We start from the raw sequence: 15,761 nt of genomic DNA, 5'->3' as shown, positions 1-15,761 counted from the left end.
GGTGGTGGGTCATTTTTTGTGGTTGGGAAAGAAAAAAGGGAGCATGCCACTTATCTCTAGGTCACAGATGAGGAACCCGTGTTTCTTCAACTGTTGTTGTTGGGCTCCAAGTTCTATCAGCCCCAGTTGACCCAGTCAACATTGAGGGATGATGAGAGTTGTAGTCCAACCACACCAGAGGGTCAAAGGTTCTCATCCTGCTCCAAAGAAACAAACGTAATTTTTCTTTCTGTCAAGTAAAGTGTGTGGCAGCCTCCGAGGCTACGTAGGGGGCAGCCATAGAAGGGAAAATGGCAATGATTTTGTTCCACCTATGGCATATCAGGTCCTTGGCAGGTTTGGAAGGTGCCTAAACTTAGGCTGAAATGCTATACTTCCTTATGTGGCTGTTAGTCTCATTGACCTACACTGGGCTTGCTTTCGAGTCAACACATGTAGGACTGAACTGTTAGCCTGTACTCCTGTGCCTGGGAACAAGTCCCATTGACTATGCACAGACTTATGATATGTGCTGTTCAGATGACTGGGCAAGTTCTTTTTATTCTCCAACTTTAGGGTGATTTGTGATTTCTGCTTCTGTTTGCTTCAGGCTATATTCTGTAAATGCATCCAACTGTGGACTCTCATGTGATCTGATTGAGTAACTCTAGTGAAAACCACGGGAAAGCGTTTTGAAGCTTGTAGGGCTGCCATCAAGGGCCTTCATTTTTTGTGATGCAGCAAACCGAGTATTATTTCCACTGTTTTTTAAATGATTATGCACAGGCACATGAAAAACAAGTGTGTGTGTAAGAGGGGAGCCAAGAAACTCTGATTTCATTGGAGTTCCTGATTCTGTGCCTGATTAAACAGCTGCCTACAATTCTAGATAAATCACTTTCCTTGTTTAAGGTTTAAAAATATCAAAGCCTACTCTCTGTGGCTTTCAAGGTGTTTGGGGAAAGAAAGAATACACTTCAAATGCCAACATTTCCAGTTTTATCCATTTCTACTTGCAGCTGTGCACTGATTTCAACAGCACACACACACTCTACCCCTCCCACCTTTTTTAAAAAATAACACCCCCCCCCCAATCTTTTAAGCCATGCTTCAGATAATCTATATTTAGCACTAAATGGCACGCTAAATTTTAGAAACATTATGACATAGTGCTTTGGTTCAAATAATTGCTGGCATTATCTATGCCCGATCAGACAGGAAAAGACAACAAAGGCTAAAAGAGCATCAGCTTAAACCTGCCCGGTATCTGTGATTCCCCCCTCCTCTGCTAAAAGGAAAGTGCTACAACGATGATTCCCAAACCATTTTGAGCTACTGCACCCTTGGTTCCATAAACTCATCCCCAGTGCTTCCCACCCTATAAAAACCACTATGGTTTGCGCAACCCGCTAAAGATAACCATGCAATAAAACTCAAAACAATAACAGTGATTTGCACATTTATTCAAGGTTGAGTTAAAACGATTTAAGTTTAATTAATTCAATAAAAGTGACAAACTTGATCCAGTGATATCAGCTTTTCAAAGTGTGATAGTCAGTTACACTTTCATAGTCCACCTGCTGTCCCCTTGCCTCTCTGCACCTGCCTAGTTATCCCATTGCAGCCAGGGGGCAATACCGCCCAGCTGGGGAACCACTGTACTACGATAAGCATCTAAATGCAGCCCTCAGGTGGGTTGCCCGACATGAGCCCTGATTGGGCATTTAGGAACACGTTGACTGTAACTGGGTAAGGCAAGAAAGTGGGGTCACCCATATTTATGTGCTGGTGTGTGGTCCAACAGTGGGGTAGGTCACATGACTTCCCCGCCACACCCAATGTCTCACATTACAGTCACACATTACCAAATGCCAAAAACTGCACCACACGCTGATCCTATGAAAAGCCGAAGGGGGTGAATGCCTTTGCCGACCAATTTGCTTTAAAAAATCAAAAATAGAAATACCCATTTACCTCCCATCTGAAATATATAATCCCCCATTAAAAACTTTTGGGGCTTAGCGAGAAACAAGCAGAGTTTTCAGCCAGCTCCAGATTCCGAAACACAGAAGTAATTTAAGAGGCTGCAAGCCTGGGATTTAACGTTATCAATACGGAGGCTCACTCCAAATGTAAAAATGGCAGCTCCCTAGATTATAAATTTAAAGTCTGCTTGATATTTCCACTCGGTGCTATAACAGGCAGAAGACGGAAACCAGCAGCCTTGTAACTGCCGTTCCAACATCATTCATCTCCGTGTTCGACCGAAGTCCCTTTTGGCTTACACGGTTTAAGTTAAGGCTTTTATTTATTTATTTTTTCTGTTTCCAGAAAGAACATTGCAAGCAAGGGAACATGAAACAAGCATAAAAGGAGAAGTATTTACAACAAGGGCGCTAGGAAGAAACTTTGAAGCTGTGAGTTTGCTGGAAGAGCGATTAGAATACCCCCTGTAGGCATCAGCCAGCAAACAGGTGTGTTTATAATTAAACATCAGCAACAAACCCGTAAACCTCAAGTTTTGCCAAGTGTGAGGCTCCGGCAGTTATTAGATATAACACCTTTTACAAGTACTCCAAGAGGCAAAATATTACAGACACAACAGAAAAAGGGGTTCCCAAATGATGGACAGCGAGCTTCAGGTTGTCTGTGAATTTAAAATCAAGGATGGGAGAGGAAACAATCACCGCATTCGTACTGATGTTTAATTGTACTTTATCGTCTATTTCTGATACAGCATTTTATTTTGAGACAAGTTGCATTGTTTGGAATTCAAACCTTAATTCAATTAAATGTGATCTGTTAAAAAAGAAATTAAAATATCATACAGTGTCCTGCACAGCCCAATACAGTTGCTACAAAAGGTGGGGGGGTGGGTCATGAAGTGCTGCTCTAAAACCCACAGCAGTTTTCAGGTGGTCCGTGGAGGAGAAAGGGTGGTGCAATGTGTTTAAATGTGGTTCAAGCCACCCAGGGATGGCTTAAGGTCCCTTCCAACTCTACAATTCTATAATAAAACATAATGTAGGAACAGGGATCAGATCATTGGGCCAACTAGCTCAGCACTGTCTGCACCAGGCGTAGGGAATCTCAGGCCCAGGGTCTGAATGTGGCCCTCCAAACCTCTCTATTCGGCCCTCAGGACTTTCCTGGGGCCGTACTTCTGTGCCTGCTCTGCCTCCACCTCAAGTGGTTTTGCTTGGCTGGAATGCATATTTGCTTGCCTGGGTAAAGGTAAAGGTACCCCTGCCCGTACGGGCCAGTCTTGACAGACTCTATGGTTGTGCGCTCATCTCACTCTAGAGGCCGGGAGCCAGCGCTGTCCGCAGACACTTCCGGGTCACGTGGCCAGCGTGACAAGCTGCATCTGGCGAGCCAGCGCAGCACACGGAAATGCCGTTTACCTTCCCGCTGGTAAGCGGTCCCTATTTATCTACTTGCACCCGGGGGTGCTTTCGAACTGCTAGGTTGGCAGGCGCTGGGACCGAACGACGGGAGCGCACCCCGCCGCGGGGATTCGAAACGCCGAACATGTGATCGGCAAGTCCTATGCACTGAGGTTTTACCCACAGCGCCACCCGCGTCCCGCTTGCCTGGGTAGAGGGCAACAATCCCAAAGAATCCTGGGAACTGAAGTCTCCCTTCCACAGAACTACAGTACTCAGCACCCTTAGCAAACTACAGTTCCCAGGATTCTTGGGGGGGGGGGAGTCATGTGCTTTAAATGTATGTGTGGATCTGCCTTAAGATGTTCCTACATCCAGGTTAGCAAAGAAGGGTTGATTCCCAACACGTTATTTTACCAGTGTTAAAAGAAGTACAGTGGTACCTCAGGTTACATACGCTTCAGGTTACAGACTCCGCTAACCCAGAAATAGTGCTTCAGGTTAAGAACTTTGCTTCAGGATGAGAACAGAAATTGTGCCCTGGTGGCACGGCAGCAGCAGGAGGTCCCATTAGCTAAAGTGGTGCTTAAGGTTAAGAACAGTTTCAGGTTAAGTACGGACCTCCGGAACGAATTAAGTACTTAACCTGAGGTACCACTGTACAAAGAAGCTTGTCTCCTTGCTAGTATCTCCCATCAGAAGACTCTGGGAAACCAGGAAAGGATCACCACTGCAAACAGGAGGACAAGTACCATGTCCCTAAATAAATGTTTTGCAGTGTACCTCCTGGACTTATGGACATAGCCATGAGATTTAAACCACTCAACTGATTCTTTAATGCTGTGTGGACATGGTGCGTACCCCAGCTCCCTCTTGGCCTTTTCCAGGCTGAAATAATTAGAGACACCACTTTTGTAAACTTCTGTGCGAGTGAGGAAGGGCTGGAAGTTATATAAGCGCCCAACCACGGAATGTACCATCTCAGTGAGAAATGCGAAGTAGTAAACAACAGACAGAGGGAGGCGGTAAGTCGGAAAGGGGTAGCCTAAGCCTTCTACAAAAGGCCGGAAAAAATCAAAGTTGTTGATTGGTCTGCCATCTGAAATGAAGTAAGCTTGACCAGCTGACCTGTGACCCTTACTATCTCCCAGAGCTTCGGAAGCTAAGATGTGAGCTTCCACCAAGTTGTCCACATGTACAAAGTCCATTAGGTCTCTGGGATCTCCAAACAGGAACTGAAACAAGCCCTGTTCGAGGTAGCCAAGGATCCTCGGCAGATGTCTCTGCTCTCCAGGCCCATAGATGGCGGCAGGTCTCAAGGCACAGGTCCTCAGCAACCCTCGCCCTCCCTCAAGGGAGCTTCCATTTGCTTCCAGAACCTTCATCTCAGCTAAGGCTTTGGTCCTCGAGTAATGGTCAGGGTGGAGATGAAGAGGGAAATAAGGCAGAGACTCATCCCCGTTTTCGATCGCTTGGCCCCCAAACACCACATTGTAGGTGCTCGTGTAAACCAGCCTTGAGACGCCCACTTTCTTGCAAGCTTCAATTATGTTTTCTGTCCCCTTGAGGTTGACGTCTTCTATCAGTTTTCGGTTCAGCTGTTCCCGGCCAGACATCCCATAGGAAGCAATATGGAAGACGCAGGTTGCACCTCGGAGTGCCCTTTCCACTTCAGAGACCACACGGATATCACCCTGCACAAATTTCACTCCTTGTGACATTGGTTGGATGGGCTCGGTGACATCAAAGAGGATGACATCTACTCCCTTCTTGGAAAGGGCACCACCTAGGCTGGAATGTGACAGGCAATCCAATCCAAATAATAAAATATATGACTTTGAAACAAACACCTTACATCAAATAAGGTAATATTCAATACCAGTTAGAATATATTATTGCGCAATCAAAGGAACTCTCAAAACATCAGCAAATAATAATAATTAAACAGAAATCTACCTAACACCCTCCTGTTTTCACTCAAAGGGGCTTTTTGCGGTTTTACTGATAATAACTACGTGGTCTGCAGACTTTCATCAGTAGACCAACCCAACCTAAGCCTCCATTGATTGAACTGGTGGGAATCAAAATTATGAAATTACTAGGTAGCACATCTGCTTTACATGCAGAAGGTCCCAGAGTTCAAACCCTGGCATCTACAGGTAGGGCTGGGAGAGGCTCCTGCCTGAAGCCCTGGAGAGTTGCTGTCAGTGCAGACAATACAGAGCTAGATTTTGAAGATTGAAGTGGGACCTTCTGCATGCATCTATCACTGAGCTACGGCCTTTCCCCATAGCTGTATAGTGTATGTGTGTACAAAGAAGTGTGTGTGTGTGTGTGTGTGTGTGTGTGTGTTGGTGAGGGGAGAAAGAAATTGAAACAATAAATTATTTAAAGCAAACATATTGCTTCATTGCTAAATATGATTGCTCCATGTGTCCTAAAATAAAAGTATACTAACCGGAAACCAAAATAACCACCTCCTCCTGTAATAAGGACTGTTTCCTTGACGGTGTTTTCTGCATCCATGCTGTGCTTTTTGCTGCTACTTCCAGTCATTCTCTATAAATAGATAAAGATAACACATCATAGCTGTTATTCTAATAATACAAAAAATAAAAAGATGCCGTGGCTCTTAATAGCTCATGAATTGCAAAACCTGCACATTACAGGATTTTGTTCCGAGCGATTGCTCCCTCCAGATTTCCCCAATGCCATTTTAGATGTGTGCATATATATATTTGTGCCCCCCCCCACACCGACCATATTTTTCCATGTATAAGATGCCCCCATGTATAAGACGACCCCTATTTTTTTGAACCCAAAATTAAGAAATTAAGTTGTTTAGCTTTTTTGGGGGGTGGGGGAGGTCACTTCCGCCAATCGCTCACCCTCCTGCCTGCCACTGCCAATCGCTTGCCACAGCCACTGCCGATAGCACACCTCGCCGCAGCCGCCAATTGTCTGCCAGCTCGCCGCCACCAACAGCCCACCCACCCACTTGCCACAGCCACAGCCAATCACCAGCAGGCCTTGCCACAGCCGCCAATCGCCTGCCTAATTGCCGCAGCCACCAATCACCTGCCCAATCGCTGCTGCCATCTCCTGCTTGCTGCTGCCATTAATCGCACGTCCCCCCTCTACATTCACTATCCATGTATAAGACGACACCCAATTTTTGCCTAATTCTTTTTAGCAAAAAGCATCGTCTTATACACGGAAAAATACGGTATATCACAACTGACTTGCTGCTTTGGTGCAAAGTGCACTTAGCCCATTTTGTAACCAGAGGCAGCTAGCCAGGTGCAAACAGAGTATGAAGGGAGATTGCCAGCACCTGTGAGGCAATCGAAATTTCCTCGAACGTTCTGGAGCTGAGTGGCACTCTATAGGTTGCCAAAATGGAACCAGCCTTGCAGAAGAGGTTGGAAGAAGCATTCTTAAAATATAGGGAGGAAATGAGGACTTAGCATGCTCTGTGGGCACAGGGTGCTGAGCATCTACTGGGGTGAAAAATGGGGGAGGAGGAAATTGAAATGGCATGTTCTGGAAAAGGGTGTTGCTCACTGGTGCCTCAAACAGGAGCCTTCCACACTGAAAGATTATGTTGCATAACCAGCACAGCTATCTTTTCCCAGCAACCAGTGCTCAGGAGTATACTGCTTAACCACACAGAAGTTGCCACCCCTGCACAAAGGCTAAATGATTTGAGCGGATTGTCAAATACAGTGGTGCCCCGCAAGACGAATGCCTCGCAAGAAGGAAAACTCGCTAGACGAAAGAGTTTTCCATTTTGGAGGTGCTTCGCAAAACGAATTTCCTATGGGCTTGCTTCGCAAGACAACAATGTCTTGCGAGTTCCTGCGGGGTTTTTTTCCTCCCCCCCCCTTTTTCTAAGCCGCTAAACCGCTTATCAGCTGATCCGATCAGCAGATAAGCTGCTAAAAGCCGCTAATAGCGCTAATCCGCTAATCCGTCAATGGGCTTGCTTCACAAGACGAAAAAACCGCTAGACAAAGAGAATCACAGAACGGATTCTTTTCGTCTTGCGAGGCACCACTGTAGGTCATTTGAGATTCAGGTCTGCACTAAGTCTGCAATCCTCTGCATGCTTATTTGGCAGTGGCTCCCATTACTATCCATAAAAAATGCAGTCAAGTGAACATGAATAGAATTGGGTTGTGGGCAGCCTTAGACAAAACACTATTCTCTTGGCTTCAGTTCCCCCCCCCCCTCAACATCTGTAAAAAGGGAACAATAGTACTTATCAGATATCCATCCATTAGATACCACATCTCATAAATAGCTAAAATTGTGTTTATTAGTTAGGTGTCCCTTTATAATATTTCCAGGGGAGTTCACAATAAAACAATAACAACAATTTAATAATATAGGGTTGCCATATTTCAATTTAATAATATAGGGTTGCCATATTTCAAAAAGTGAAAATCTGGACACAAAAGTTTTGCCCAGAAATCAGCAGTAAAGAGGACGTATTGTGCTATCTCTCCCAATGTATTAAAAAGGCATCTTGCAAAAACAGATCAGTTGCTATCACTCAGCCTAGTGGACCTCACAAGATTGTTGCGAAGATAAAATTACCGTAGGTGGGGGAGGGAATGCAATATTGGTCAAACTGGGTCTACCACTTCTCTGCTTAGCACAGAAAGCACTTCACAGGAATAAAATCGACACTAAAGTGCTAAATCTCAAAGCCCTAACATTTCACCCATCACTATCATACCAAAGGACCTTTGTCCATCATTATCAATCTGATATTTGAAGAATCCAGGATAAGCCATGAATTGCAATAGCACTCCAGCCATAAATGGAGAACTTTAGATATAGATGAGAACTGGTGGTTTATCAGGCACATCATGAGGTCCTTGAACATGAAGCAAGGTTGATGATTGGAGTCTACGGTCACTGCTAGACTGTTGCTATCTTAGGGTGGACTACAGTCAAACACCAGCAAGTTCAGATTGTTTTCTTTCTTTTTCTTTCTTTCTTTATTTTTACATTTATATCCCACCTGCCCTCCAAGGAACTCAATGTGTCATACAAAGTTCTCCTCATCTCTATTTAGCCTCCCAAAGACCCTTTAAAGCAGTATCATAACACTCTGAAAGAGGAGGGAAGCAGAACTTCTTCTTCTGTAGCGTGTAAGACCTCTGGGTGGGAATTGTAGTGGATCAGTCCAATTAATACAATAGGATTACACTTGACTGCATCATCTGAATGGGACTGATGGAGATACATTTCTAAAACCACACTTTTTCTACCCACTCACTGACCATTTAGTATCAGGTGTTTATTAAGAGGACGGTTGCACTAAAGGCCGTAATTGAGGTACTCTGCACAGTATCAATTCAAGGGAGAGCTGAGCCCTGGCATCGAAAACAAATCCTAGGGCCAAATCCAAGCTCCCTTCACAATTATTATGATTCATGGCTTTGTAGAGCCATGACATGAAAAAATTTTTTTAGCACTGGTGCCAAATTAAAGCTCCGTAGTAATTCCCAATCGTCTCTTCACCCCACCCCCTGCAGTGGAATCCTAACCTTTTGCAACACCACCCCCTTGGTTCCATGAACACATCTCCAGTGCTCCCCATCCTATGGAAAGTATTTGTTTAGGATACAGTGGTACCTCGGGTTACGGACGCTTCAGGTTACAGACACTTCAGGTTACAGACTCCGCTAACCCAGAAATAGTGCCTCGGGTTAAGAACGTTGCTTCAGGAGACCACAGATTCACTGAAGACTGGAGTAAATTTGTAGACTATTTGAAAAGTATTTGCGATGAACAATTAACGTTTGTAGGTTTGCAAGAGGCTCTGTGAAAATAATATTAGAAATATTGTTAAAAAGGGAATAAGAGGGAGGAGGTTTTTAATAAAAGGCAATATTAGATTAAGAAATGCGGAAGAAGGATTAAAACGGAGGATTTGCAGAAGAGCTCAGGGAAGTCCAAAAAAATGTATCTGTGAAAAATTGTGTTATGTGTTTTTATATTTTTGTATTGCAAAATGAATAAAAATAATTTTTAAAAAAGAAGAAGAACGTTGCTTCAGGATGAGAACAGAAATTGTGAGGCGGCAGCGGGAAACTCCATTAGTTAAAGTGGTGCTTCAGGTTAAGAACAGTTTCAGGTTAAGAACGGACCTCCGGAACAAATTATGTTCTTAATCCGAGGTACCACTGTACTGGTTTGCACAGCCCACTATAGAAGATGATTAACACAATAGAATTCAAAACAGTAACAGTTAATTGCACATTTAGTCACTACCCAAGTAAAACTATTTTATTAATTCCACGGAATGGATGGACTTGATCTAGTGATGGCAGCTTTCCCTGCATCTGCCTTGCCTCTTGGCGCCCCCCATGCCCAAAGCCCCGCAGAAGGCGGAGCCGCCCACTTAGGAAACTACAGTACTGTACAGTACTTCTCTACAGGCTTGCTCTAAAGAGGCAAGAGGGAGCACCATAACGCCACCTTCTGCAAAGCAGCCACAGACAAGCCTGAACGAGGAACTTCCCAATGCAAGCCCACTCCCCAATTCCGAGGATCCTGCATACCCCCTTCTCAGTAATTTAGCCTTCATTACAATCTGTGCAATACGAGCTTGGATTTGTGGGGAGGAGCTATGAACGAAACGGACCGCGCTGAAGACTGGGGCAATTAAAAGAGCCAGTTCACTGGATTCCTCCCCTCGCCCCGCTCTAAAGCAGCAGGGTTATTCCCCCTCCGCCCCACACAGGGTCTGATCTCCCCTACTCCCTTACCAAACAAAGTTTCTGACTTTCTCCTCTTCGCAGTGTGCGATGAGCCGTCTTTCCCGCCCCATCACACTATATGCCGGCTCCTCCCTATAGGGAGGGCGCGTTATGAAACCACCCCCTGCAGAATTATGCACCTTCCCCTCGCATCGAGGCACGCAGGGAAAGGAAGATCTGCCTATCCCCACTCTGTGCCGGCCGGACCCTTTAAAACAAAGCAGCCGTGCCAAAGCACGACACCAAAACCTCTCACGCTTTTATCTCTGCAGTCTGAAACCAGCCGGCACCTCGCCGGTTTCTGTAGCGCCAACATGGCGCCCTCCATAGCGGCTATTTTCCGTACAGCAAGATGTCTGAACCCGAGGACCGGGCTTTCGTACAGCAAAACGGTGCTCTCTACTCGGGATAATGTCGTACAATAAGATGATAGCTGCTTTTGTTTATGCTATTATTATTATTATGCCTCCTCCTATTATTATTTGCTGTTGCTTCTCTTTTTATTGTTGTTGCTCTTTGTTTCTGATGCTATTGTATTATTTTATTAGTTATTTCTTCTGCTACTGTTATTACTTGCTGTAGCTTCTTTAGTTTTTATTGTCATTTTTAAACCAGTTTATATATTATTCAATTTTCTGTTTACAATTTAATGTACTCATTTTTACATCCTTATGATATCAATGACTTCCCTTATCTTTCCATGGTTCTTTTTACATATCATAAATCCCTTTATATTTTACAAAAACTATACCATTCAGTATTCCATTATTACATCCATCAAAACTTATTTACACTGTTGAATTTATCTTAATGCTGCCAGCGTTTTCAGCTGTGTACAGTTATTTCCCATATATTCAATAAACATTTTCCAATCTTCTCTAAACATATGTAACATATGTTATTGTTCTCTTATTCTATATGTTAAGTCTGTAAGCTACGCATATTCTGTTTGGCTGGGACCTCTCTCATTTTCCATTTTTGGGCTAACAAAACATGGGCCCCAGTAGTATCGTACATAAATAACGTTTTTTGACACCTGGGAATTTCAATCTGAATTATCTGGTTTTTGGAGGAAAGTACTTTTAAACATTTTTTTCAATTCATTATGGATCATTTCCCAATACTCTTTTAAACCAATTTAGTATGTTTTAACATCTGATTATAAGTCAGATTTAATTATTATTTTTGAAAGTTTAAAATAGGTTAAAATAATAAAATAATTCCTTCTAGACAAGAGTGGATACAAAAATTTACTGAATATGCTGAATTAGATAGCCTATCTGAAAAAATAAACCGAGAATTGAATTTGTATCAAAATGGGAGGCCTTCAGAACATATCTTTAAACAAAATTATACCATATTAAAATCTGTGGCAGCTTTTGAGTGATCACAGCAGTTTTTATTAATTGCTTATATAAATATGAACATTCATAAATTGTATTTTGATATGGCAGTAAATTTATGTAAAAAGAGTTAAGGAATAAATGGGAGGTCAGGTATAAAAGATAACGAGATTGTTATTTTTATTGTAACATGAAATTGCAATCACAATTTTTTGTCATAATTTTTATCTTATTAACAGATTGTGTAAATTTAATTTTCTTTCCTTTTCCCTCCCCTCTTAAGTTGTACCCCTTTTCAGGTTGTTGGGGTTTTTGTGGGGTTTTTGTATGTAATAAGCATGGAAAAAGATAAAACAATAAAAAAGGGGGAGGAATCTGATTATAAGTCAGCTAAAGACTGCCAAGTGCTTAAGACCAACAAATTAAATAATAATAATATTCTAGTTTGTTTATTGTTATGAAAACTGCTTTGAGGGTCCTGCAAAATAACAATAATGTAAATAACAAAAATAACATGCAGACCTTTAAGGCATTTTACCATCAGCCCCAGCGAGAATATCCAATGTTCAGGAATGATGGGAGCTGGAGTCTACCAACATGTGGCCACAGGGTTCCACATCTGTGATCTAACGGATTAATCAGCTAAGGTTGCAATCATGTACACACTGAAAGGACAGCAATCCCTATTGAATTATTTGGGGGTTACTTCTGAGTAGACATGCCTTAGAATCATAGAGTTGGAAGGGACCCAAGGGTCATCTAGGCCGACCCCCTGCAATGCAGGAATCACAGCTGTATTGCAGCCCACATTTCTTAGAATTTACTACACATTTTTAACAGCGCTTTTAGGGTCTCACTAATCCTTACAGCAAGCCTATATGCTGTAAATCAGTATTATTATCAACAGGTTGTAAAGGAACATAACTGAGTCTGAGAAAAAGAAGCAGCTCATCAACAGTGGCCGAACCAAGATTTGGTTCACAGGGCCAAAGATTAGGTTTCTTTGGCTTCTTCCCCAGGGTTGGGCAGAGGATGTGACAGAGGGATCCTCAATATCTGGAATCTTGTCACACAGAAAAGTTGCAGGCACCAGTGGACCATTCTCTAATTTACTACATTTATCCTGGCTACTATGGGACGTGGGTGGCACTGTGGGTTAAACCACAGAGCCTAGGACTTGCCAATCAGAAGGTCGGCTGTTCGAAACCCCGCAACGGGGTGAGCTCCCGTTGCTCAGTCCCTGCTCCTGCCAACCTAGCAGTTTGAAAGCACATCAAAGTGTAAGTAGATAAATAGGTAGCGCTCCGGCAGGAAGATAAACGGCGTTTCCGTGCGCTGATCTGGTTTGCCAGAAGCGGCTTAGTCATGTGGCCACATGACCCGGAAGCTGTACGCCGGCTCCCTTGGCCAATAAAGCGAGATGAGCGCTGCAACCCCAGAGTCAGCCACAACTGGTCCTAATGGTCAGGGGTCCCTTTACCTTTATCCTGGTTACTGAGGAAGAATGAAATGTGTAACATCTTGATCATCTTGGAGGAAGAGGTGGGATATAAATACTAATGATGAAGATAGTTTTGGATTCTGTCCATGGCAAACAGTGTTCACCCGGATTGCCATCTTCCTGCTCCCCCATCCCCAGCAGAGTTCCTGTGCTTTCAGCATCTGCTTCATAGACAGATATCCAACTGCGGCAGGTTTTTTCCTTGCTCTGTTTCCACACTGTGGAAACAACCCCAGTTGACTTTTTTTGCTTTTTTAAGCCATGGAAAAACCTTGAATGGGTGCCAAACAGCCTTTACTCTGGAACGCAACAGGTGGTGCTGTTGCACCAGTAAGCTGAAATAATGATTATTCTCTGCAGCTGCTGCCTTTACGCTTCTCAGATCCAAAACTACATGGGGGGGGGGGGCAAACAGCCAAATAAATGAAAGAAACGGAATAGATTCGAGTTTGGGTCTGGAATAATGTTGGAATCACCAAACAGACCTACTTGGCTCAGGTGTGTGGGCAGTGAGGGCACTTGGGAGGTGAGACTGTGGAATGAAGGTGCTCCCAAAGTTGGAAAAAATATCTGAAAAGAAATGAATACCAAAAATAAAAATAAAAATCCACATAAGTAAAGGTAATGAGACCCCTGACCATTAGGTCCAGTTGTGACCGCCTCTGGGGTTGCGGTGCTCATCTCGCTTTACTGGCCGAGGGAGCCGGCGTACAGCTTCCACATGTTGTTGTTGTTTAGTCGTGTCTTCATGACTCCATGGACCAGAGCACGCCAGGCACTTCTGTCTTCCACTGCCTCCCGCAGTTTCGTCAAACTCATGCTGGTAGCTTTGAGAACACTATCCAACCATCTCGTCCTCTGTCTTCCCCTTCTCCAAGGGATATAACTTGGATTTAGCACATATCTCCTGAGAACAAAAACCAAGATAGGCTGTTAATAAAGCAGAAATGCTTATCGTTCCATCTATCTTGCTTCTTTGGAAAACTTTCAATCAGGTAATAAGAGAAGAGTTATTGCTTTCCTGCTGATGTGCATTCAAACAAGTACATCCAGAGCTTCAACAATCAAAGGTACAGCTTTCTGAATTAAAATTTGGAGACATTCTCCATTCCAAAAAAATAACTGCTGGAGCCGACCAAAGGCTTATCAAGTTCACCATCCTCTTTTCACACCTCCCAAACCAAGAGACAAAGTGAAGACTATCTAGCCTTTGTTGTTGTTGTTGTTTAGTCGTTTAGTCGTGTCCGACTCTTTGTGACCCCATGGACCAGAGAACGCCAGGCACTTCTGTCTTCCACTGCCTTCCGCAGTTTGGTCAAACTCATGCTGGTAGCTTCGAGAACATTATCCAACCATCTTGTCCTCTGTTGTCCCCTTCTCCTTGTGCCCTCCATCTTTCCCAACATCAGGGTATTTTCCAGGGAGTCTTGTCTTCTCATGAGGTGGCCAAAGTACTGGAGCCTCAGCTTCAGGATCTGTCCTTCCAGTGAGCACTCAGGGCATAAACTAGGATTACTGTGATGTTAAAAGGTCTGCCTTGGATTTGTATCAAGATCATTCTATCATTTTTGAGATTGCATCCCAGTACAGCTTTCGCCACTCTTTTGTTGACTATGAGGGCCACTCCATTTCTTTTACGGGATTCTTGCCCACAGTAGTAGATATGTTGGTCATTCGAACTGAATTCGCCCATTCCCGTCCATTTTAGTTCACTGATGCCCAGGATGTCAATATTTATTCTTGCCATCTCATTTTTGACCACTTCAAACTTACCCAGGTTCATGGTTCTTACATTTCAGGTTCCTATGCAATATTTTTCTTTACAGCATCAGACTTTCCTTTTGCTTCCAGGCATATCCGCAACTGAGCGACCTTTCGGCTTTGGCCCAGCCGCTTCATCAGCTCTGAATCTACTTGTACTTGTCCTCCGCTCTTCCTCAGTAGCATGTTGGACGCCTTCTGACCTGAGGGGCTCATCTTCCAGCGTCATAACTTTTATATGCCTGTTGTCTTTGTCCATGGAGTTTTCTTGGCAGGGATACTGGAGTGGCTTGCCGGTTCCTGCTCCAGGTGGATCACGTTTGGTCAAAACTCTTCACTATGACCTGTCCATCTTGGGTGCCCTGCTCAGCATAGTTCATAGCTTCTCTGAGTTATTCAAGCCCCTTTGCCACGACAAGACAGTGATCCATGAAGGGGCAGCTTCCACATACATAGTTCTAAATCCACATGGCTAAATAATGGGTGTTGTTCAACTCCAGCTCCCATCATCCCTGACCATTGACCATTCTGGCTGGGTCTGATGAGAGTTGTAGTCCAACAATGTCTGGAGGAACACGGGTCCCCACCCACCCCAATGGACTTAAAGTCATACTTAGAGTAGTCTGGTTTAAATAAATTGACTTAAGAACTGAAGATGAGCCTGTTGAATCAGACCAGTGGCCCATCTAGTCTTGCATCCTGTTCTCACTGTGGCCAACCAGATGCCTGTGGGAAGCCTGCAAGCTGGATGAAATATACTCAGAGTCGAGTGAAATATACTCAGAGTCGAGAGTGGATTTCATGCTCTTTATTCAGCTCATAGTGGTGAGAAGGAATGGAAGTTCCCCCCGAATGTCTGCTTTATATACATTATTTAAACAATGGGCCCCACGTGATTGACTAATTCCGGAATTCTCTTGTAGGCCAATCAGGTTGCGGATTCACTTCCACCTGGAGCTGGATTGGGCACTCCTGTGGACCAATCAGACTGCTGCATTCCTGGATCCTATTGTTCTAG

The 15,761-nt window shown here is 43.8% G+C and overlaps 1 protein-coding gene across 9 annotated transcripts in view; it reads right to left on the bottom strand.

The window, feature by feature from the left end:
* Positions 1 to 1,421: 1,421 nt before the first annotated feature.
* The window catches only part of SDR42E1 (short chain dehydrogenase/reductase family 42E, member 1), a 986,520-nt gene continuing 972,180 nt past the window's right edge, over positions 1,422 to 15,761 (bottom strand). For 2 of the 9 annotated variants that reach the window (XM_083513773.1, XM_083513774.1), the window contains exons 2-3: positions 5,824 to 5,924; positions 1,422 to 5,156 (exon numbers count right to left, since the gene is read on the bottom strand). In XM_083513773.1, coding sequence (XP_083369899.1) covers positions 4,061 to 5,156; positions 5,824 to 5,921 — 1,194 coding nt within the window. In that variant the 5' untranslated portion in view covers positions 5,922 to 5,924 and the 3' untranslated portion in view covers positions 1,422 to 4,060. Of the gene's footprint in view, positions 5,157 to 5,823; positions 5,925 to 9,011; positions 9,720 to 10,147; positions 10,313 to 10,394; positions 10,972 to 12,961; positions 13,153 to 15,761 lie in introns of those variants that run through there. The other 7 variants (XM_083513767.1, XM_083513769.1, XM_083513772.1 and 4 more) reach the window with 7 other exon arrangements.

This window comes from Podarcis liolepis (assembly GCF_965112155.1).
Source record: "Podarcis liolepis genome assembly, chromosome: 7".
NCBI lineage: Eukaryota > Metazoa > Chordata > Lepidosauria > Squamata > Lacertidae > Podarcis > Podarcis liolepis.
The sequence above is the reverse complement of the archived record's forward strand: the minus strand, read 5'-3'. Positions and strand labels throughout refer to the sequence as shown.